At 39.4% G+C, this 25,116-nt stretch overlaps 1 protein-coding gene across 1 annotated transcript in view; it reads right to left on the reverse strand.

The window, feature by feature from the left end:
* The window catches only part of LOC128640476 (uncharacterized), an 82,216-nt gene that overhangs the window by 10,814 nt on the left and 46,286 nt on the right, over positions 1–25,116 (reverse strand). The window contains exon 3 of the mRNA XM_053692953.1: positions 19,901–19,959. Coding sequence (XP_053548928.1) covers positions 19,901–19,959 — 59 coding nt within the window. The remainder of the gene's footprint in view (positions 1–19,900; positions 19,960–25,116) is intronic.

A 25,116-nucleotide genomic window follows, 5' to 3' on the forward strand; every position in this document is an offset into this window, starting at 1 on the left:
TTTTCTTTCATGATTCTAAGAACATTTTCTACTACGTGAAGAACATTGGAATGTAAAATATTTATAGTAAAAACACAGTAAAACAAGTCAAAAAATATTAAAATTGATTAAATAAGCTTTTTTCAAATTTTAAGCTATTTGAGTGGAAAGGGTTCCAAAGTGTATATTTTTGTGTATATATGTATACACGTGCATATATATGAGTTTATGGGGTCTATTTATTATTGTGCGAGCGGACATGATCCGATATTGCGGATCATGTCAGCTGCACATCGATAAATGCCGACAGCATATGCTCTCTGCATTTATCATTGCACCAGCAGTTCTGGTAAACTGCTGGTGCAATACCGCCCCCTGCAGATTCGCGGCTAATCGGCCGTTAGCTGGGGGTATCAATCAACCCAATCGTATTTGATCGGGTTGATTAATGTCAATTTCTGTCCACCGCCTCAGAGCAGGCAGACAGGTTATGTAGCAGCGGTCTTTAGAGCTTGATAAATATGCCCCTATATGTGTATATATATATATATATATATATATATATATATATATATATATATATATATGTATGTATATACAAATGTATACACATAAACAGTATATACACCCATACATATATTTAGACATAAATATATGCATTATAGCCCTTTCCATTCAAACACCTTGTCAAATACCATATACCTTTTTTTTAAAAAAGGAGAGTGCAGCCACACAATAAGAGACACCAAAGAGCTGTAAAATAAAAAAACAGCTTTATTTAGATAAAAATAGAAAAGTTCATAGTCGTTGTCATCCTGACTAGTTTCGTGCCACAATAAGCACTTAATCATAGGATACTATACACTGCACAGACTCCCTATTTAAAGGGAAATCACCAGCCTGCAATCAAGCAACAATTAAAAAAACATTAACCCCTTAATGACCACAGCACTTTTCCATTTTCTGACCGTTTGGGACCAAGGCTATTTTTACATTTCTGCAGTGTTTGTGTTTAGCTGTAATTTTACTCTTACTCATTTAGTGTATCCACACATATTATATATCGTTTTTCTCGCCATTAAATGGACTTTCTAAAGATACCATTATTTTCATCATATCTTATAAATTACTATAAAAAAAATATAAAATATGAGGAAAAAATGGAAAAAAACACACTTTTTCTAACTTTGACCCCCAAAATCTGTTACACATCTACAACCACCAAAAAACACCCATGCTAAATAGTTTCCAAATTTTGTCCTGAGTTTAGAAATACCCAATGTTTACATGTTCTTTGCTTTTTTTGCAAGTTATAGGGCAATAAATACAAGTAGCACTTTGCTATTTCCAAACCACTTTTTTTCAAACTTAGCGCTAGTTACATTGGAACACTGATATCTTCCAGGAATCTCTGAATATCCCTTGACATGTATATATTTTTTTTAGAAGACATCCCAAAGTATTGATCTAGGCCCATTTTGGTATATTTCATGCCACCATTTCACCACCAAATGCGATCAAATAAAAAAAATGGTTCACTTTTTCACACATTTTGTTACAAACTTTAGGTTTCTCACTGAATTTATTTACAAACAGCTTGTGCAATTATGGCACAAATGGTTGTAAATGCTTCTCTGGGATCCCCTTTTTTCATAAATAGCAGACATATATGGATTTGGTGTTGCTTTTTGGTAATTAGAAGGCCGCTAAATGCCACTGCGCACCACACGTGTATTATGCCCAGCAATGAAGGGGTTAATTAGGGAGCATGTAGGGAGCTTGTAGGGTTAATTTTAGCTTTATTGTAGTGTAGTAGACAACCCTAAGTATTGATCTAGGCCCATTTTGGTATATTTCATGCCACTATTTCACCGCCAAATGCGATTAAATAAAAAGAAAAGTTACATTTTTCACAATTTTAGGTTTCTCACTGAAATCATTTACAAACAGCTTGTGCAATTATGGCACAAATGGTTGTAAATGCTTCTCTGGGATCCCCTTTCTTCAGAAATAGCAGACTTATATGGCTTTGGCGTTGCTTTTTGGTAATTAGAAGGCCGCTAAATGCCGCTGCAGTGGCGTCACTAGGGGGGGGGCGGGGGGGGGCGGGCCGCACCCGGGTGACACCCTCCAGGGGGGTGACACCAAAAAAAAAAAAAAAAAAAAAAATTTTTTTTTTTTTTTTTTTTTTTTTTAAATTTGTATTGAAATTCAAAGAAATACAATGTTGAGATGCATAGATTTTTTTTTTATTAGAGGGGCTGGCATTTGTGAACATTGGTGGGACTGGGGAAGTTGTAGACACACAATTTTTTTGCCCCTTGAGCCAGTGCTGCAATCTCAACAAATAGTTTCCCCGGCTGCTTTTGCTTGTTTGTACTTTGCTTCTCCCGTGCCCAATTTCGCTATGAATGTTGTGGGCATGCCGTGGGCGCTGCTAGCCTAAACCTGCCTGCCTATCTGTGCTCACTGCTCAGTGACATGTGGAGCAGTGGAGTCACTCACTGCTGTGCTGTCTCTCTAAACGGGAACTGGCAAATCATGAGGGGATGCCTGGCACCTGACCGCATGACTGTTTGACACTGTCTTTAAAGTGAAGGAGCCACGTATGATGCCCACCAGACCATTACGATTACGGTACACTAAGTGCACACTGAACAGGTAGGAGGGCGGGCGGGGGTCTGGGGGTGGGCAGAGTGCAGAGGTGATTGGCCATAAGAAGCGGTAGGCACGCGGCCCGGGGCTGTGCACTGACAGGTTTGGAACAGAGTCAGAGAGCAGAATTTTCATAGTTTGCACACCTAAAACTTTTCTTTAGTGATTTATTTTTAGAGTGCTCTGTTTATCTTTCATTTGATGCTCTGCTGAGCCAGGGAGCAGCTCTAGGCATGCGCTTTATAATTAATGCAGTGCAGTTTACATATTTTGTATGTGTGTGTCTGAGTTTTTGTGTGTGTGTGTGTGTCTGAGTGTTTTTGTTTGTGTGTTCGTGTGTCTCAGTGTTTTTGTGTGTGTGTGTGTGTGTGTCTCAGTGTTTTTGTGTGTGTGTGTGTCTCAGTGTTTTTGTGTGTGTGTGTGTCTCAGTGTTTTTGTGTGTGTGTTTTTGTGTGTGTGTCTGAGTGTGTTTCCGAGTGTTTGTGTGTGCATCTGAGTATGTTTTAAGTGTGTCTGAGTGTTTGTATGTGTGTTTGCCTGTGTTTTTGTGTGTGTCTGCTTTCGGGGGGGGGGGGGGGGTGACACCATAACTTACCGCACCGGGTGACACCAACCCTAGTGACGCCACTGTGCCGCTGCGCATCACACGTGTATTATGGCTAGCAGTGAAGGGGTTAATTAGGTAGCATGTAGGGAGCTTGCAGGGTTAATTTTAGCTTTAGTGTAGAGATCAGCCTCCCACCTGACACATTACACCCCCTGATCCCTCCCAAACAGCTCTCTTCCCTCCCCCACCCCACAATTGCCCCTGCCATGTTAAGTACTGGCAGAAAGTCTGCCAATATTTAAAAAAAAGCTATCCTTGATAAAAAAAAAAAAATTTTAAAGGCATATTTACATATGCTGCTCTGGAGGATCCCCCCTTAGCCCCCAACCTCCCAGACAGCTCTTTAACCATCCCCCTCTAACTTATTAGTTGCCATCTTTGGTACTGGCAGCTCTCTGCCAGTACCCAGTTTATAGTAAAACTATTGTTTTTTTTATTTTTTTAAATATTTTTCTGTAGTGTAGCTTGCCCCCCCAAAAGACCAACCCCCCATCCCACTCCAGATCTCTTAGATCGAATATACTTTCGATCTTTTTGGCCCTCACTGACACTTTTTTTACATAATTTTTCTGTAGTGTATTGATTCCCACCCGCTCCTTACCCACCCGCGCCCCCCCGTGCACACGCGTGCACCCGCGCGCGCACCCGCGCACGCACCCGGCGTTCCCGCCCACGATCCCGCCCCCCTCCACATCATACGGCCCATCGATGGCCGCCCACCCGCCTCCCAGACTGGCTCCCACCCACCAACGAAACCGGCCATCGATGTCCGGTGCAGAGAGGGCCACAGAGTGGCTCTCTCTGCATTGGATGGCCAAGGGGGGTTATTGCAGGATGCCTCGATGTTGAGGCATCACTGCAATAACCGGAAAGCAGCTGGAAGCGAGCAGGATCGCTTCCAGCTGCTTTCCAGACCGAGGACGTACGCCATACGTCCTCAGGCGTTAAGTGTATTTTTTTTGAGGACGTATGGCGTACGTCCTTGGTCGTTAAGGGGTTAAAGATAATATATACATAAACAGTATAAGGGGTCTATTTATGAAGCAGCGGATGCTGCTTCCGACCCTCTCCACTTCAGTTCCGACTGAAGCGGAAATTAAGAAGCAGCGGTCCTAAGGCCGCTGTTCCTTAACTCGTCCACTACCTCTGAGGTGGCTGACAGTAATCAGCCCGATCAAATACGATTGGGCTGATTGACACCCCTTGCTTGCGGCCGATTGGCAGCAAATCTGCAGGGGGCAGCATTGCACCAGCAGTTCACAAGAAGTGCTGGTGCAATGATAAATGCTGACAGTGTATGCTGTCGGCATTTATCGATGTGCGGCGGACATGATTCGCTATAGCGGATCATGTCTGTACGCACCTACATAAATAGACTCCTAAATGTCAAATTACTATGAATGATGAAGAAAACACAGGTATACAGAAGATGATGTTACATAAAGTTTCATTCCAAAAAAAGCATTAATTAATGATTAATGAATAAGAATGGTAATGCTTATGATACCAAATTAAAGAGATATATACCATTAAACTCATACATATAAAGTTAAATATATTCAAAAAAATATATATAATAATAATGATAATATAATATATACACAAAGATTACCGTATATGCATGCATACAATAATGCAATTCCAGATATAAAGCTAAAATAAATCAAACAAATTAATATGCCAACTTTAGCAATTGTATGTGCACATACGGAAAGGGTAAGTAATCAAAAAATGCCATAATAATGGAAAAAGTAAAGAAAAAAACAACATAATAACATATACAAACATGGATATGATGAAAAGCAAAAGAAAGACTATTCTATGAAATAACTCATATCCCACTCTCTGTTGAGTGCTAAAGGAGTTATAGTTCTCAGCCTATAAATCCAATATAATTCTTGCTTCTGTAACAATTTATGTCTGTCACCACTTCAAAGTGGAGGCATCACCCTATAAATTACCTTTACCTTCATGTTAAACACATTGGTCATATGAAATAAATTATGATGCCTAGCCACTGTAGACTATTTGACAAATTCTTTGGTATCCCTAATATGTTCTCTTACTCTCTGGAGGTCTGAACTGCATATTGAAGGGAACAAATCTTGCACTCTAAAAGATAAACTACAAATGAGCTTCTACAATTTGCATTGGTTACATGGTTACGATTTCTGGACATCAAATGGGGTGGGGGATTCAGAAGATCCCTAATATATTGGAACAACAACCTATAATGAGTTAGATTACAAGTGGAGTGCTAATTTATTGCATGCCAGCAAACGGGCAAACTTGCCCGTTTACGGGCACGCGATAAATAACCAGCCATTACAAGTGCCTGGTTATTGCTACCGTGAGCTCGCAGTAGCAATTAGCGCTTATAAAATTAACCAGAGATCAGATCTCTGGTTAGTTTTATAAATGTCCACAAATTTCCCCCAAACTTAAGTGTAATATATATATATATATATATATATATATATATATATATATTTATTTCATGTAATTGGCAAGAGTCCATGAGCTAGTGACATATGGGATATACAATCCTACCAGGAGGGGCAAAGTTTCCCAAACCTCAAAATGCTTATAAATACACCCCTCACCACACCCACAATTCAGTTTTACAAACTTTGCCTCCTATGGAGGTGGTGAAGTAAGTTAGTGCTAAGATTTATACGTTGATATGCGCTTCTCAGCATTGTTGAAGCCCGATTCCTCTCAGAGTACAGTGAATGTCAGAGGGACGTGAAGGGAGTATCGCTTATTGAATACGATGATTTCCCTAACAGGGGTCTATTTCATAGGTTCTCTGTTATTGGTCGTAGAGATTCATCTCCTACCTCCCTTTTCAGATTGACGATATACTCTCAATTTACCATTACCTCTACTAATAACTGTTTTAGTACTGGTTTGGCTATCTGCTATATGTGGATGGGTGTCTTTTGGTAAGTATGTTTTTTATTACTTAAGACACCTCAGCTATGGTTGGGCACTTAATGCATTTATATAAAGTTCTAAATATATGTATTGTACTTATATTTGCCATGAGTCAGGTTCATGAATTTCCTTCTGCAGACTGTCAGTTTCATATTTGGGGAATATAAACATTTTTTTAAGAAATGTATTTCTTACCTGGGGTTTAGTCTTTTTTTCAATTGACTACTTCTTGCAAATTGCAGGTGGTATTAGGCCCACAGGTGCATCAAATGCTAAACTTTATTGCCTCATTCTTGGCGCGAAAATATTTTTGGCGCGAAAAAATACGTCATACTTGACGCCGAGACCTTTCACACGGTTGCGTCATTAGTGACGCGAGTGTGTCATTTCCGGTTATTTTTGGCACCAAAAAAAGTTTAAGTTACGTTGTGTGTCATACTTGCCGCCAAAACTTTTTCATTATTTCAATACCCCATGAATGTTTGCCTCTTGCTTTTTACTCTATCAGAGGGCTATGCTATTTGCATTTTTCCCATTCCTGAAACTGTCATATAAGGAAATAGATAATTTTGCTTTATATGTTGTTTTTTCTCTTACATTGTGCAAGATGTCTCAATCTGATCCTGTCTCAGAAGTTTCTGCTGGAACATTGCAGCCTGACATCGGTTCTACCAAAGCTAAGTGCATTTGTTGTAAAATTGTAGAAATTATTTAGCCGAATGTCATTTGTAATAGTTGTCATGATAAACTTTTACAGGGAGTGCAGAATTATTAGGCAAATGAGAATTTTGACCACATCATCCTCTTTATGCATGTTGTCTTACTCCAAGCTGTATAGGCTCGAAAGCCTACTACCAATTAAGCATATTAGGTGATGTGCATCTCTGTAATGAGAAGGGGTGTGGTCTAATGACATCAACACCCTATATCAGGTGTGCATAATTATTAAGCAACTTCCTTTCCTTTGGCAAAATGGGTCAAAAGAAGGACTTGACAGGCTCAGAAAAGTCAAAAATAGTGAGATATCTTGCAGAGTGATGCAGCACTCTTAAAATTGCAAAGCTTCTGAAGCGTGATCATCGAACAATCAAGCGTTTCATTCAAAATAGTCAACAGGGTCGCAAGAAGCATGTGGAAAAACCAAGGCGCACAATAACTGCCCATGAACTGAGAAAAGTCAAGCGTGCAGCTGCCAAGATGCCACTTGCCACCAGTTTGGCCATATTTCAGAGCTGCAACATCACTGGAGTGCCCAAAAGCACAAGGTGTGCAATACTCAGAGACATGGCCAAGGTAAGAAAGACTGAAAGACGACCACCACTGAACAAGACACACAAGCTGAAACGTCAAGGCTGGGCCAAGAAATATCTCAAGACTGATTTTTCTAAGGTTTTATGGACTGATGAAATGAGAGTGAGTCTTGATGGGCCAGATGGATGGGCCCGTGGCTGGATTGGTAAAGGGCAGAGAGCTCCAGTCCAACTCAGACGCCAGCAAGGTGGAGGTGGAGTACTGGTTTGGGCTGGTATCATCAAAGATGAGCTTGTGGGGCCTTTTCGGGTTGAGGATGGAGTCAAGCTCAACTCCCAGTCCTACTGCCAGTTTCTGGAAGACACCTTCTTCAAGCAGTGGTACAGGAAGAAGTCTGCATCCTTCAAGAAAAACATGATTTTCATGCAGGACAATGCTCCATCACACGCGTCCAAGTACTCCACAGCGTGGCTGGCAAGAAAGGGTATAAAAGAAGAAAATCTAATGACATGGCTTCCTTGTTCACCTGATCTGAACCCCATTGAGAACCTGTGGTCCATCATCAAATGTGAGATTTACAAGGAGGGAAAACAATACACCTCTCTGAACAGTGTCTGGGAGGCTGTGGTTGCTGCTGCACGCAATGTTGATGGTGAACAGATCAAAACACTGACAGAATCCATGGATGGCAGGCTTTTGAGTGTCCTTGCAAAGAAAGGTGGCTATATTGGTCACTGATTTGTTTTTGTTTTGTTTTTGAATGTCAGAAATGTATATTTGTGAATGTTGAGATGTTATATTGGTTTCACTAGTAAAAATAAATAATTGCAATGGGTATATATTTGTTTTTTGTTAAGTTGCCTAATAATTATGCACAGTAATAGTCACCTGCACACACAGATATCCCCCTAAAATAGCTATAACTAAAAACAAACTAAAAACTACTTCCAAAACTATTCAGCTTTGATATTAATGAGTTTGTTGGGTTCATTGAGAACATGGTTGTTGTTCAATAATAAAATTAATCCTCAAAAATACAACTTGCCTAATAATTCTGCACTCCCTGTACATGCAGATAGTGTATCCATCACCGTAATAGTACATTACCAGTTGCAGTTCCTTCAACTTCTAATGTGCATGATATAGCTGTAAATTTTTAAGAATTTGTTTCTAATTCTATCATGAAGGCTTTGTCTGCATTTCCACTTTCTAATAAACGTAAAAGGTCTTTTAAAACTTCTCATTTAGTTGATGAAATTTCAAAAGACCAACAACATAATAATTTATCCTCTTCTGATGAGGATCTGTCTGATACAGAAGATCCTTCCTCAGACATTGACACTGACAAATCTACTTATTTATTTAAAATAGAGTATATGCGTTTTTTATTAAAAGAAGTGTTAATTACTTTGGATATTGAGGTAACCAGTCCTACTGACGTTCAGTCTAATAAATGTTTAAATGCTGTTTTTAAACCTCCTGTGGTTTCTCCAGGGGTTTTTCCTATTCCTGATGCTATTTCTGATATGATTTATAGGGAATGGAATAAGCCAAGTACTTATTTTATTCCTTCTTCAAGGTTTAAAAAATGGTATCCTTTACCAGAAAAATCTATAGAGTTTTGGGAAAAAATCCCCAAAGTTGATGGGGCTATTTCTACTCTTGCTAAACGTACCACTATTCCTATGGAAGATAGTACTTCCTTTAAGGATCCTTTAGATAGGAAGCTTGAATCTTATCTAAGGAAGGCCTATTTATATTCAGGTCATCTTCTCAGACCTGCAATTTCTTTGGCTGATGTTGCGGCTGCATCAACTTTCTGGTTGGAGAATTTAGCGCAACAAGAATTGGATTCTGACATATCTAGCATTATTCGCTTACTGCAACATTCTAATCATTTTATTTGTGATGCCATTTTTTATATTATCAAAATTGACGTTAGATCCATGTCTTAAACTATTTTAGCTAGAAGAGCTTTGTGGCTTAAATCTTGGAATGCTGATATGACATCTAAATCTAGATTACTATCTCTTTCTTTCCAAGGTAATAATTTATTTGGTTCTCAGTTGGATTCTATTATTTCAACTGTCACTGGGGGAAAGGGAGTTTTTCTGCCTCAGGATAAAAACCTAAGGGTAAATCTAAGGCCATTTTCGTTCCTTTCATCAGAATAAGGAACAAAAACTCAATCCTCCCCCCAAGGAATCTGCTTCCAATTGGAAGCCTTCCTTAAATTGGAATAAATCCAAGCCATTTAGGAAACCAAAGTCAGCCCCTAAGTCCGCATGAAGGTGCGGCCTTCATTCCAGCTCAGCTGGTAGGGGGCAGATTAAGGTTTTTCAAGGATATTTGGATAAAATCTGTCCAAAATCATTGGATTCAGAGCATTGTCTCTCAAGGGTATCGAATAGGATTCAGAGTAAGACCTCCTGTGAGAAGATTTTTTCTCTCACGTATCCCAGTAAATCCAGTAATAGCTCAGGCTTTCCTGAAGTGTGTTTCAGAACTGGAGTCTTCAGGGGTAATCATGCCAGTTCCTCCTCAGGAACAAGGTTTGGGGTTTTATTCAAACCTATTCATTGTACCAAAGAAAGAAAATTTATTTAGACCAGTTCTGGATCTGAAAATTTTGAATCGTTATGTAAGAGTACCAACTTTCAAGATGGTGACTATAAGGACTATTCTGCCTTTTGTTCAGCGAGGACATTATATGTCCACAATAGACTTGCAGGATGCATACCTTCATATTCCGATTCATCCAGAACACTATCAGTTTCTTAGATTCTCTTTTCTAAACAAGCTTTACCAATTTGTTGCTCTTCCATTTGGCCTAGCCACAGCTTCAAAGAAAGGTTCTGGGTGCCCTACTATCTGTAATCAGAGAACAGGGTATTTCGGTGTTTCCTTATTTGGACGATATCTTGGTACTAGCTCAGTCTTTACGTACTGCAGAATCTCAAACAAATCAACTAGTGTTGTTTCTTCGGAAACATGGTTGGAGGATCAATTTACCAAAAAGTTTCTAGATTCCTCAGACAAGGGTCACCTTTTTAGGCTTCCAGATAGATTCAGTGTCCATGACTCTGTCTCTAACAGACAAGAGACGTTTAAAATTGGTTGCAGCCTGCCGGCACCTTCAGTCTCAGTTATTCCCTTCAGTGGCTATGTGCATGGAAGTTTTAGGTCTCATGACTGCAGCATCAGACGCGATCCCCTTTGCTCGTTTTCACATGAGACCTCTACAGCTTTGTATGCTGAATCAATGGTGCAGGGATTATACAAAGATGTCACAATTAATATCCTTGAATCCCAATGTACGACACTCTCTGACATGGTGGATAGATCACCATCGTTTAGTTCAACGGGCTTCTTTTGTTCGGCCAACCTGGACTGTGATCACAACAGATGCAAGTCTTTCAGGTTAGGGAGCTGTTTGGGGATCTCTGACAGCACAAGGGGTTTGGAAATCTCAAGAGGCGAGATTACCAATAAATATTTTAGAACTCCGTGCAATTCTCAGAGCTCTTCAGTTTTGGCCTCTGCTAAAGAGAGAACCGTTCATTTGTTTTCAGACAGACAATATCACATCAGTGGCTTATGTCAATCATCAGGGTGGGACTCACAGTCCCCAAGCTATGAAAGAAGTATCTTGGATACTTGTTTGGGCGGAACCCAGCTCCTGTCTAATCTCTGCGGTGCATATCCCAGGTGTAGACAATTGGGAGGCGGATTATCTCAGCCACCAGACTTTACATCCAGGGGAGTGGTCTCTCCATCCAGATGTGTTTTCTCAGATTGTTCAGATGAGGGGTCTTCCAGAGATAGATCTCATGGCCTCTCATCTAAACAAGAAACTTCCCAGATACCTGTCCAGGTCCAGGGATGTTCAGGCGGAAGCAGTGGATGCGCTGACACTTCCTTAGTGTTATCACCCTGCTTACATTTTCCCGCCTCTATTTCTCCTTCCAAGAGTGATCTCCAAATCATCATGGAACAGTCATTTGTGTTGCTGGTGGCTCCAGCATGGCCACACAGGTTTTGGAATGTGGATCTGGTTCGGATGTCCAGTTGCCCGCCTTGGCCACTTCCGTTATGGCCAGACATACTATCTCAAGGTCCGTTTTTCGATCAGGATCTCAAATCATTAAATTTGAAGGTATGGAAATTGAACGCTTAGTACTAAGTCATAGAAGTTTCTCTGACTCAGTGATTAATACTATGTTACAAAATCGTAAATCTGTCTCTAGAAAGATTTATTATAGGGTTTGGAAGACTTACATTTCATGGTGTTCTTTTCATAAATTCTCCTGGCATTCTTTTAGAATTCCTAGAATGTTACAGTTTCTTCAGGATGGTTTGGATAAGGGTTTGTCTGCAAGTTCCTTGAAAGGACAAATCTCAGCTCTTTCTGTTTTATTTCACAGAAAGATTGCTATACTTCCTGATATACACTGTTTTGTACAAACTTTATTTCGTATTAAGCCTATTATTAAATCAATTTCCCCTCCTTAGAGTCTTAATTTGGTTCTGAAGGCTTTACAGGTTCCTCCATTTGAACCTATGCATTCTTTGGACATTAAAATACTTTCTTGGAAAGTGTTGTTTCTTTTGGCCATCTCTTCTGCTAGAAGAGTTTCAGAGTTATCTGATCTTTCTTGTGAGTCTCCTTTTCTGATTTTTCATCAGGATAAGGCAGTTTTGCTGACTTCTTTTCAATTTTTACCTAAGGTTGTGAATTCTAATAACATTAGAAGAGAAATTGTTGTCCCTTCCTTGTGTCCTAATCCTAAGAATTCTTTGGAAAGATCCTTACATTCTTTGGATGGAGAGCTTTCAAATATTATGTGGAAGCTACTAAAGATTTCAGGAAGACTTCCAGTCTATTTGTTTTATTTTCTGGTCCTAGGAAAGGTCAGAAGGCTTCTGCTATTTCCTTGGCTTCTTGGTTGAAACTTTTGATTCATCAAGCTTATTTGGAGTCGGGTCAGGCCCCGCCTCAGAGAATTACAGCTCATTCTACTAGATCAGTCTCCACTTTGTGAGCTTTTAAGAATGAAGCTTCAGTTGATCAGATTTGCAAAGCGGCAACTTGGTCCTCTTTGCATACATTTACTAAATTCTACCGTTTTTATGTATTTGCTTCTTCGGAAGCAGTTTTTGGTAGAAAAGTTCTTCAGGCAGCTGTTTCTTTCTTCTTCTGCTTTTGATTTAAGTTTTTTTTCTTTCAAAAATGAAAATTAACTTATTTTGTTTTTATTTTTATTCCCTCCCTCTCTAGTGACTCTTGAGTGGAGATCCACATCTTGGGTATTGATATCCCATATGTCACTAGCTCATGGACTCTTGCCAATTACATGAAAGAAAACATAATTTATGTAAGAACTTACCTGATAAATTCATTTCTTTCATATTGGCAAGAGTCCATGAGGCCCACCCTTTTTATGGTGGTTATGATTTTTTGTATAAAGCACAATTATTTCCAAATTTCCTTTGTTGATGCTTTCTACTCCTTTCTTTATCACCCCACTGCTTGGCTATTCGTTAAACTGAATTGTGGGTGTGGTGAGGGGTGTATTTATAGGCATTTTGAGGTTTGGGAAACTTTGCCCCTCCTGGTAGGATTGTATATCCCATACGTCACTAACTCATGGACTCTTGCTAATATGAAAGAAATGAATTTATCAGGTAAGTTCTTACATAAATTATGTTTTTTTAAATAAAGATGGCAGCATCTTTATTGTTTAATAAAATAACTGAAAAAGGCAGTTTTAGGGCTTTAAAGTTGGCGGCTGTGGTGTTTAAAAAAAAAAAAAGGCACTAAAAAGTGCCATTTCATTGCGGTCTATGGAAACTGTGTGTTCCCAGTAAATATATATGCTTAAATATATATATATTTATGTGTATATACCAATATTAACATATAAATATATATGTATATAAGCATATACATATTTATTTATATTTGCTGCCATCGCTGCATGACTTACCCCCTTTGTTGCGTTTTAGTTCTGATGCAGTGTATGACGGCATCAGAACAAGGCTCCCATTGGAACCTATGGAAGTGACTCTCGTGAGCGCAATGCTTCCTAGCAATGCCAACGCAACTGATTAGCATGCGCTAGTATTACTTAGTGGAGCACTAATATCGCTTTTGCAAAAGCGATTTTTAGCGCTCCACTTGTAATCTGGCCCAATATAGGTACCAAAGATTATTGTGCCAGAGGTCAGATGCTGCTTACTTTGTGTTCATTATGATCAGACAAAGGAGCAAGCATAAAATTGTAAAACTCATAGTTCAGTCCCTTTTCTTATTTAATTCCATTGTGATTGCCTCTGGGAGGTCTCTGAGATGCTAGCTAGGAATATCAAATATTCTTTTGCATCTACCCAACTATAAGCCTCATTTTGTTTTTAAAATAAGTTTTTATTATCTGCTATATTATTTGGCACTGAAATCCACCAACTGAACAAACAAAGAAGCAAAAATACCCCCCCGTTGTGATTAAACATATCCTTATTTAGCCATGTACTTTTCCTGCTTATTATACTAGTGATGTTGAACAAGTGTTTTAGTATTTTGCTCTTTAATTGTACTACAGTATTTAATGAAAGTTTTAATCATATTTTTATTTTATTTTAACAATTTTAAGTTAATCATTTCTTTATATAAACTGAGAACAGTGTTTTGTTTTTTTTCTGTTTTAATCAGAAGTGCTGTGCTACTGGGTTACTAATTACATTTTCTAGTGGTCAATTCGTTATTTGCTTTTAGGTTTTAGTCCATTTTTATTTGACTTTACTTTCTGATAAGGATATCAAATAACACTACACATTTGAACTGAGAAAAGTGTATTCTGAACCTATTTTAAAAGGATAATGTGGTACATTAAGTGACAGCCCTTTATTATCTTTTTCTGTCTCTCCTTTTAGTTACAAAAGGCCCTAATTAATAACTAGCGGGTGGAAAATGTTCCCAGCCAGGGAACCTCTCCACAAGTGGTGAGTAATTCAGAATTTACCACCCTCAGCGATTGCACAAGCATTTTCCTGAGCAGCCTGCAATTGGTTGAGCAAGAGTATAGCTTGCCCATCGTGCTGGACAGATCAATTCAGGATGTTTTAAGTCCCAAGGTGCCGACCATGATAGGAAGCAGCAGATTTTCAACAAAAGACATCAAGAGAACAAAGATAAATTGATCATAGAAGTAAATTAGAATGTTGTTTAAAATTCTATCTGAATTGTGAAAGAAGAATTTTGGGTCTTATATCCCTTTAATTTGTAGTTAAAAAAACACCTTGTGGTTAACTTGTGATTGCCTGCACCACAAGGGTTCCAAAGCTGTGTCAGAAGCTTAATAAATGAGCCTTATATTTTTATATAGAGCCTATTCACTAAATTGCAGAGAGGTGCCTGGACATGCCTGAATTTGTTTTTATTTTACAATTATTATATTTGGGGACCCCCTCACCTCCCCCCTCCAAGATCACTTTTTTCCTGCAGTGTAGGATTCTACCTCCCCCTCTTTAGTGTAGGGTCCCATCCCTCCCTTTCCCGTGCCGTAGGGTAGAGAAACGCCCTTCCTCCTCTGGGCCACCCACCCACTTCACTCCCACTGCTCCCACTCTGCACCAACAGCGGATCATTACAGAGAGTGACACAGACAATGTCACTCTTGGTAACGATCGCTGATGAGTGCTCCCTTACCATATAAAGGCAAATGACTTCAACCCCCTGGTTGGGGCTCCCGCTATCTAAGCTGACAGCAGAGACCGCATCATGCACCACTGTTTTGGACGTAGGTACTACATCAACACAGTATGCTGGGCAAAGTACTGTGTAATGTAGTATCTATGTCCATTTGATGCAAGGGGTTAAACACATAGGTAAAGGTTAAATGTTTTCTGTATATTTTGTGAACTGAGATACCACGTCAAACTTTCCCCTGCTTGTTTTACATAGTAGAGAATATTAATTCAAAAATGATTTTCTAGTTACATTCCTATAAATAAAATGCAAATTGAATAAAACTCTCATTTTCAGTAAGTACAATGATGCACATCTGCACATGTCTGAAGCGCTATATGGCAGCATTTTTGTTCTTTATTCTTTCTTCATGAGCGTATCTAAGTAGGCAATGTGCGCTTGCCTGGAACACTACATGTAAGCAAACACTGCTGTCAGCTAATGCTCTTGCAAATGACTAACATTATTAAAAGTATTATTGCAAATCTACTGGCATATAGGGCTTCAGACATGTGCACACCCCTGAGCCTACCTACCTGCTTTTCAACAAGGAATACCTAGAAATTGGTAACCTTTTTAATATTGTATGTTCTATCTAAATCATGAAAGAAAAATTGTACCCATTTAAAATGTTAAAGTATATTTTTTAAAGATATATTCCACAGAGTACATATCATTTATAAAAACAATTGTCCATAAAATAAATGAATGCAGAATCATTATTTACAAAACAGAATCACTGAAATTCCCTTTAAAACAACATTGTTTCTCCCCTTTAATGTTCCCAATCGTCTATTTTACCTGCTGGAGTGTATTTAATATTTGAGAACAAATCCTTTACCTTTCTTATTTATTTAAAATGGCTGCTTTTGCCAGTTGAAACCCCACCTATATTGAACATATTAATACAGATGTATTCCTTGTAGAAAAGCTATGTAAACAGGATACTAATAGCACTAATTAACCTCCTATTAGGAGAGAGGTTTTGTTTCTGAAATAGCTGATTGTGCTCATTGAACCTCTAGGTGCCAATTTATCAATGTCTGGCAGACACAGCCGAATGCCGACAGCACAAGCATTGCACAAGCATTTCTGGTGAGCTGAATGCCGCCCCCTGCAGATTCGTGGCTAATCGGCCACTAGCAGAGAGCGTGAATCAACCCGATCATACACGATCGAGCGGATTGATGTCCGCAGCTTCAGAGCTGGCAGACGAGTTAAGGAGCAACGGTCTTAATTCCTGATTCTGGCAAGCCTGAAGGCTCGCACAGAATTAGAAGCATTGGGGCTGATTAACCGCTTGGTAAATCGACCCCCCAGTCTCAATTTGCACTTGAATACCTAACTATTTAAGCGCTGTGGTCAGACAGACATAACATGAGCAGGTCTCTGCAGGCTCAGTCCATTTATATGGGTGATGGTCTTTATTATAAAAATTAGATATTTCAAATACAAGAATAAATATGAACAAAACTATTTCCCATATATTAATTAGACATGTGCAGCCGCGAAAAATTTGGTTCGGTTCGGGTCGATTCGGACCGATTCGAATTTCGGTTCGCATCAATTCAAATCCGGAAGAAATCGAATGAATTTGTTTCGGATTCATTCGGATTCTTTCGGATTCGTGTGAAATTCGGTTCGGTTCGATTTGGTTCGAATCGATTCGGATTTTTCAGAATTTCGGCACTGTTAAGTGGGATGTGCTGTGTATTACACTAGTATACTGTACAATACTAGTGTAATATATGGCCATCCGAATCCATCCGAATCCATCCGAATCCATCCGAATAAATTCGAATCTATTCTGATTTATTCTGTAGATTCGGCACTGCCGCAATTCGGAAATTCGAATCGATCCGAATTCCGAATTTGGCAAAATTCGTCCGAATTTCGATTCGGACTGAACCGAATCGCACATGCCTAATATTAATACTCTGCAGTAGGTAATTTGAAACACATTAATGGGGAAACACATTTTATAGTGCAGTTTCCCTTTGAAATATACATATAAATTGGACCATACATATTGATTAACATGTATTCAGCAAGTAAGCCCAGTGTGTGGGCCTGATATTCAACACCTCGCCGGCATGGAAAAAGAATTATTTTTTACAACTTTTATTGTAATGTAGGAGTCTCTGTTTCACATAAAGATCCCTACATAGTAACATAAACATTTCTCAAGATAAAATTTGTGTTTCAAATTTGTTTTAAAGGCCTCACCGTACCAACAAGACTTCTTAGAATATCTCACCTGAGCAGTGAGGTTTTGAATATCAGGCCCTGTGTGTTTTGAACTGATGTCACTTTAGCTTAGTTCTGCAAGAATCTTCTTGATATCTATATATTGTAATTCTAAGTCCAGGATATTCCTTACTTGCTTGTAACAATAACATTTTTAAACTGGTTTTTAATGCAAGCACAGGCTTATTTAAGTTACACAAGCTCTGAGGTAAATAATTAAAGGAGCAGTCTACACAATATTTTTTATTGTTTAAAAAGATAGATAATCCCTTTATTACCTATTCCCCAGTTTTGCATAACCAACACAGTTATAGTAATATACTTTTTACCCCTGTGATTACCTTGTATTTAAGTCTCTGCAGACTGCCCCTTATTTCAGTTATTTTGACAGCATTTTAGCCAATCAGTGCTGACTCCTAGGTAACTCCACGTGCATGAGCACAATGTTATCTATATGGCACACACGAACTAACGCCCTCTAGTTGTGATTTTTTTTCAAAATGCATTCAGATAAGAGTTGGCCTTCAAAGGCTAAAACATTTGCATATGAGTCTACCTAGGTTTAGCTTTCAACTAAAAATACCAAGAGAACAAAGCAAAATTGATGATAAAAGTAAATTGGAAAGTTGTTTAAAATTACATGTCCAATCTGAATCATGAAAGCCTATTTTTTACTAGACTGGCCCTTTAATATGCTGCACAATTACAGATGCCTGAGATGTTAAATTCTTGCTCACTAAAGGAAATAATATGATTATTTCAAAGCATAGGTCAAAAGAGTTGACATGTAGGTGTTATGCTATTGCTCATTAATACAGTGAAAAAAAGTAAATGCATCAACGCCTTACTTGCTGCATCTGTTTTTTCAGTAGCCAAACTCCACCCACCACTTGCCTTATTTGGAGTAGACAAAGGTAGCCTTGTGAATTCTGAAGTGCATGCAAAATAAATAATCTGCATATATTTTGCTATTTTTTATTATGCATTTTTAAATATTTTATATCACATTCTTAAAGTATTTACTGTTCCTTTAAGATCACTAAGTTCTCTCCATGGCATGTTTATTAATAATATAATTATTGGTGTGTGTATCCATGGTTGACTGGATAGGGTGAAAAACCTGGAGACATGGGAGTCCAGAGAATTTTTTTTAAGAGGGGGGAGCTCATTGGCATCAAAAGAGTGACTCAAGTAAGGGACAAATGTTATTTGAAAATCTATGAGCCAGCCTGAAAAGAAATTTGATGAGAATACAGCATTTAGGGTATTGCAGCGATTACTCGATATTGAGGCATCCTGCAATACCCTCTCCACATCAGTGTGGGAGGGATAGGAGGAAGGCAGGTGGGCAGCCCATTGCTAGAGGGAGCTTGAGGAGGGTGGGAGGGTGTGTGTGAGGGGCGGGAGAGGGGCAGGAGCAAGTGGGAGGGGGCGGAAGCGGGTGGGACAGCTACGGCAAATAATTTGTGAGTGGGATAGATGGAGAGGGGGGAGGGATAAGAGTTGGGAAAGGGATCTGGGAGGGGGAGAGGGGTAGGCTATTCGGGGGGGGCAGCTATACTACGGAAAAAATGGGTTAATCAAAAAAAAAACTTGAGCCTAATTTTATTACAAACTGGGTACTGGCAGACAGTATCGGTATGAAAATTGAAAAATGGTCTGGTCACTAAGGGGTTAAAAGCAAAATTAAAAAAAGTTAGTTACAGCATTTGGCCAAATGGTGATAGTCTAGTACCACGTCAAGGTCACTTGCTCCCTTGGTCCCTAACATACAGCCACACAATGCATGCCATCAACCAAACAAATAGATACAAACAAGGGTGACACAGGCCTTTTGCAATTTACCAGGATGCATACAAACCACGAAAATGGACTGCACTCTCAAACCAGACTGGGTGCACGTCCCATGCCGCTGCAAAACTCACAGCCCTGGGTACTCACAAGCACTCACGGGCAGATGCACAGCTCTCAGTAACTTAGGCAGTCAACTGCAGGTCAGCCTGGGTGCAAAGCCCAAATAGAAAATTACATAACAAAAATATTAACACAACACTTAAAAAAGTTTGGTACTGTCTTGCAAACACACGGCTAGATTAAAAGCTAAATGGCAGAGTTAGTTTTAATCTAGCTGTGTGCTTTTTACCTGGAGCAAGTGCCCAACCCCCCTCTCCCCCCCAGACACCCATGCAAGGTGACAATATATTGATATTGGTGTGTTGAGAAATTCAGTCACTTAAAGTAGAATGAAAAAAATAATCTCAAAAACAAACTATGAAAAATATAAATATTCTGTATAAAAAAAATTGATTTGTTTTGTGGCACGTTAAGTGCAAAGTAGTGTGGAAAAAACACTGTGAATATATTATGCAAATGAGAGAAATATTTATATAACACAAAACAGGAATGAATTGCTGAGTACTACATAAGTAATATAATTATCTTTTTACCCACATGTTAAATTCATACTGTAATTGACTTACTCAGAATATATTGTGACACTTTCTTCTGTAGTGCTAGTTGTTGCCATGTCTTGGTATATCTTAAGAAAAAAAAGATTTATTATATTATTTTTTTTTTAGCAATTTAAATGCAATAATCATGTCTGAAATATCTTCTAAATCACTTAAACTACGCAATATCACTTCAATCGAATGGTAATTTTTTCTGGAAAAAAATCAGTTTCCTTTCATTCCCCCATGTCCGCCGCACATCGATAAATGCAGACAGCATACACTGTCTGCATTTATCATTGCACAAGCATTTCACTAGAAATGCTTGTGCAATGCCTCCCCCTGCAGATTTGCGGCCAATCAGCAGGGGGTGTCAATCAACCCGATCGTATGCGATCGGGTGGATTGCTGTTCGCCACCTCAGAGGCAGCGGACAAGTTAAGGAGCAGCGGTCTTAAGACCGCTGATTCTTAACTCCTGTTTCCGGCGAGCCTGAAGGCCTGCGCAGAAACAGATGTATTATGCTGAATACGGGGTTGTTAAATCGGCCTCCATGTATCAATAGCAGACTCATAAACATATCCTGTGAACTCTTGCACCTGCTCGGTCTGAATTATATAATATTGACTTTCATGACCCTTAAACAAACAATTTCTTTCATGATTTAGGTAGAACATACAATGTTAAACAACTTTCCAGTTTACTTCTATTATCAACAGTGGCGTCACTAGGGTTGGTGTCACCCGGTGCGGTAAGTTATGGTGTTACCCCCCCCCTCCCCCCAGAAAGCAGACACACACAAACACAAAAACACAGGCACACACACATACAAACACTTAGACACACTTAAAAACACACTCAGGTGCACACACAAACACTCGGAAACACACACAAAAACACTCTGACACACACACAAAAAATCACTCAGACACACACAAAGACACTCAGGCACACACACAGAAACACTCAGACACACACACACAAACATTCAGACACACACACACACAAAAGCACTCAGGCACACACACACAAAAACTCAGACACACACACATACAAAATATGTAAACTGCACTGCATTAATTATAAAGCTCATGCCTAGAGCTGCTCCCTGGCTCAGCAGAGCATCAAATGAAAGATAAACAGAGCACTCTAAAAAGAAATAACTAAAGAAAAGGTTTAGGTGCGCAAACTATGAAGATTCTGCTCTCTGACTCTGTTCCAAGTCTGTCAGTGCACAGCCCCAGGCCGCGTGCCTACCGCTTGTTATGGCCAAGCACCTCTGCTCTTTGCCCACCGCCAGACCCCTGTCCGCCCTCCCCTCCTATCTCTTCAGTGTGCACTTAGTGTACCGTAACTGTATAGGTCTGGTGGGCATCATACGTGGCTCCTTCACTTTAGAGACAGTTTCAGACAGTCATGCGGTTAGGTGCCAGGCATCACCCTCATGATTTCCCAGTTCCCGTTTAGAGAGACAGCACAGCAGTGAGTGACTCCACTGCTCCACAGAGCAGTGAGCACATATAGGCAGGCAGGTTTAGGCTAGCAGCGCAACTTTGCAAGCCCCAAGGCACGCCCACAACATTCATAGTGACATTGGGCAGGGGAGGAGCAAAGTATAAACAAGCAAAAGCAGCCGGGAAAACTATTTGTGGAAATTGCAGCGCTGGCTCAAGGGGCAATAAAATGAAGTGTCTACAACTTCCCCAGTCCCACTAATGTTCACAAATGCTGGCCCCTCTAATAAAAAAATATATGCATCTCTACATTGTATTTCATTTTTTTTTTTTTTTGGTGGTGGTGTCACCCCCTGGAGGTGTCACCCGGGTGCGGCCCGCACCCCCCGCACCACCCTAGTGACGCCACTGATTATCAAATTTGTTTCATTTTCTTGGTATCATTTGTTGAAGGAGCAGCAATGCACTACTGGTTTCAAAGTGAACACATGGGTGAGCCAATGACAATCAGTATATATTTGCAGTCACCAATCAGCAGCTAGAACCTAGGTTATTTGCTGCTCCTGAGCTTACCTAGATAAACCTTTCAGCAAAGGATAACAAGAGAAGGAAGCAAATTAAATAATAGAAGTAAATTGGAAAATTGTTTAAATTGTATGCTCTGTCTAAATCATGAATGTCTAATTATGACTTTACTGTCACTTTAAAGTAAAAACTGTTTAAAGGGACATTCCAGCCAAAATTGGAGTCCAAATGGATGCATTTGAGTTTTGAATAGAAGCATTTTTGTAATATACATGTTTTAGCAAAAATGATTTTAATAAAAGCTATAGCTGTTTCAAAAGTGTATTTAAAGGGACATTCCTATCAAAATATAAATGCACATAGATGAATTACATCCTTAAAAAGAAATATATTTGCAATATACATGTATTGGCAAAAATAATTCTTTTAAAAGTTATCACTGTTTTAGAGGCCTATCTATCAAGCTGTAAACCGCAAATACGCCAGAATCCCGCATCGTAATTGTTGCAAGATTGATCCGACCTAATTATCAAACCCTCAAGACCAGCAAAAGTTGAAATTTGTGACGTAACATACGATCCGCCAGTCTCAATCCGACGCAGATCGATGCTTACGTCATTACAGATGTTCCGAATACACATTCGGCTCTATCTGACACTTTTTCCCAGTTATCAAAGTTTTAACAGGCACGCTCACGTCTTTTTTGACCCAGCGTACCTGGTTTTCAATCCACAACCCTGGAGGCCGTGGATGCCATAGAAATAAATGGGAGTCTGAACGCAGCGAAAGCTTATGTTCGATGCTGCAAGACAAAGAAATATAACACATTGATTTCTATGGTAGAAAACAAATAACGTTTACACCTAACACACTAACATCTAAACACCCCTAACCTGCCACCCCGACATCGCTGCAACCTAAATAAAAATTATTAACCCCTATTCCGCCGCTCCCCGACCCCGCCGCAACATAACTAAAGTTATTAACCCCTATCCCGCCGTTCTCCGACACCGCCGCCACTAAACGTATTAACCCTTAAACCTAACAACCCCCTAACTTTAAATTAAAATTACAACATCCCTATCTTAAAATAAATTAAAACTTACCTGTAGAATTGAAATAAACTATTTTAAACTATTTATTAACCTATCCTAACTATTATACTACAATTAAATTAAAATACCAATTAAATAAACTAAATTACATATTAAAGAAACCTAACCCTACTCAAATTATTTAAATATACAATTAAACCTTATTAAAAGTACTAAATTACGGGGGGGGCGAAGCTGACTGCCTAAGTGGCCGGACGTGTTTGTGTGAAGCTCCTGGCATGGAGAATTAAAAAATGGAAATATTCAATATTTTGAGCTTTGATCTCCTACCATAAGACTCAAGATTACATATACATCTCCACGATAATGAAAGATAAAGAGAATCACTACTTTGAAGATACGCAAAAACCTAAGCTCTTCATCAACACCATGTTGTAAGCGTCCCCATTTTATGGACTAGGCCCTTTCTACATTGCAATCTTCTATTGACCATAGATCCAGGTGACCACAACATGATCCCCTTATGGATAGCATAGCAGATACTAGACCACACAAATAAGAGCAGAAGTGGAGTGGCAGCTAAGCGCTTTAGAGGTATAAATCTGGAACCTAGCTAATTCTAATCCAGGCTTTGCGCACAGGATCATCATGGAGGCATTGGAGGTCTGGGAACAACATACCCAGCAGCTCATTGACCGGCACTTTCAGAGTCTCAAGATATGCCTTCTATCTCTAATATCCCGCTACAGGGCACGGATGTCTCTGAGCCTGAACAGGGAGATGGAAGCTGTATCACCTTAGCACTAAAATATAAGGTGAATTCAAATACTGTCTCAAGCGGATCGACCCTGAATTTTCTGCGCTCAAATTTTGGGACAACAGTAGGCTTTAGCCGGCTACTGTATGGGGCTTCGGAGGTAGATTTGACAGCAGAGGAGACGCTTGGCTCTGCAGAATCTTTTATTTAAGTTGACGCTGGGACTGCGGGGTCTTGCGACAGCCGACATTTTTCTGTTTCTGGGGCCTGTCATGCTGAGCTTGCTCAATGCGCTAGCCTTGTGAAGCTTCACAGTGTGACAAGAGACGCCAGTCTTTATTCTTTAAGTGAGTTTACAGCTTTGCCTATATCGGGACTGTGGCCTTAACTACTACAGACCTCTTCATGATGCAGCGAGGTACTCCCGCAATGAAGCTAGGCTGGACTCTATGGGAAATCAGTTTCTTCAGCATGTCAAGTCATCTGGGGGCCATTCCCTTACAAGGGAGACTTTTACTCAGTCTATTCAGTCGGATTACATGGTATGCCTGTTTTACACATGGGACTTGTGTTGGGACCCTGGAGGTCTTTCACAGGGGAACTTATTAGAGATCTGGTGGCTTCTCTTGTAAATAAGACTGGGGTGACCAAATTGCAGGACATGACTGTACACTCTGAGGAGTTAAGTTGCAGCACTGCGGGTTGCGTTTCATAACCGTAAGCCATGAAAGTCTACATTTGGTCTTTGAGATGATCTTGAATATGCCTATTCTAAAATAAGCTTAAAACCTGCTCTGCTTTTATTTATATTTGCTAAGTTAGATGTGTTGCTTGGACTTATGTTTCATGTTTCCCTATCAACATATACCTTGGAATTTACTTAATGTTTAATTTTTCATTGTTAGCATATAATTACTTTTCATGCTTGTCGATATTGAGACTATACTTATACTTTCCTGCTGGGTCTTGATATTTACTAGATTAGGTTAAACTATTATGTACAGGGGGATATTATATGCTAGCTTCAATTGTCTTAATTTCAGCACTGTTGTGTGCAGTTATAGAGCAGGGAATATACTACACCTTACACTCTTTATAGTTGTAATTATCTTTTTACTAGGCTTAGGCTAGCTGGACTCTCCGCCTAGTCTTACTGTCAATTAAATTCAGGTGTTTTATTCCTTCTCTTATCGTAGGCATTAAAAATGTTATGTTACTCTAACACCATATATCTTGGAGGGTAGTAGACTATTCTAGCTGTAGAAACAGGAGACACTTAGAAGAAATTCATTATTGGTATGAACTCATTTGGTGTTGGTTGTATAAAGGAGGTAGCCATATTGTATAAAAAAAATTGACAGTCTGAACGTAGGTTTTATGCCACAGGGTACATGCTCATGTGGCGGACCTATTTTTTCCTTAATGTCTATGTAATAAAGCCAAGTTCCGGCAATT

This window comes from Bombina bombina, chromosome 9 (assembly GCF_027579735.1).
Source record: "Bombina bombina isolate aBomBom1 chromosome 9, aBomBom1.pri, whole genome shotgun sequence".
Taxonomy (NCBI): Eukaryota; Metazoa; Chordata; class Amphibia; order Anura; family Bombinatoridae; genus Bombina; species Bombina bombina.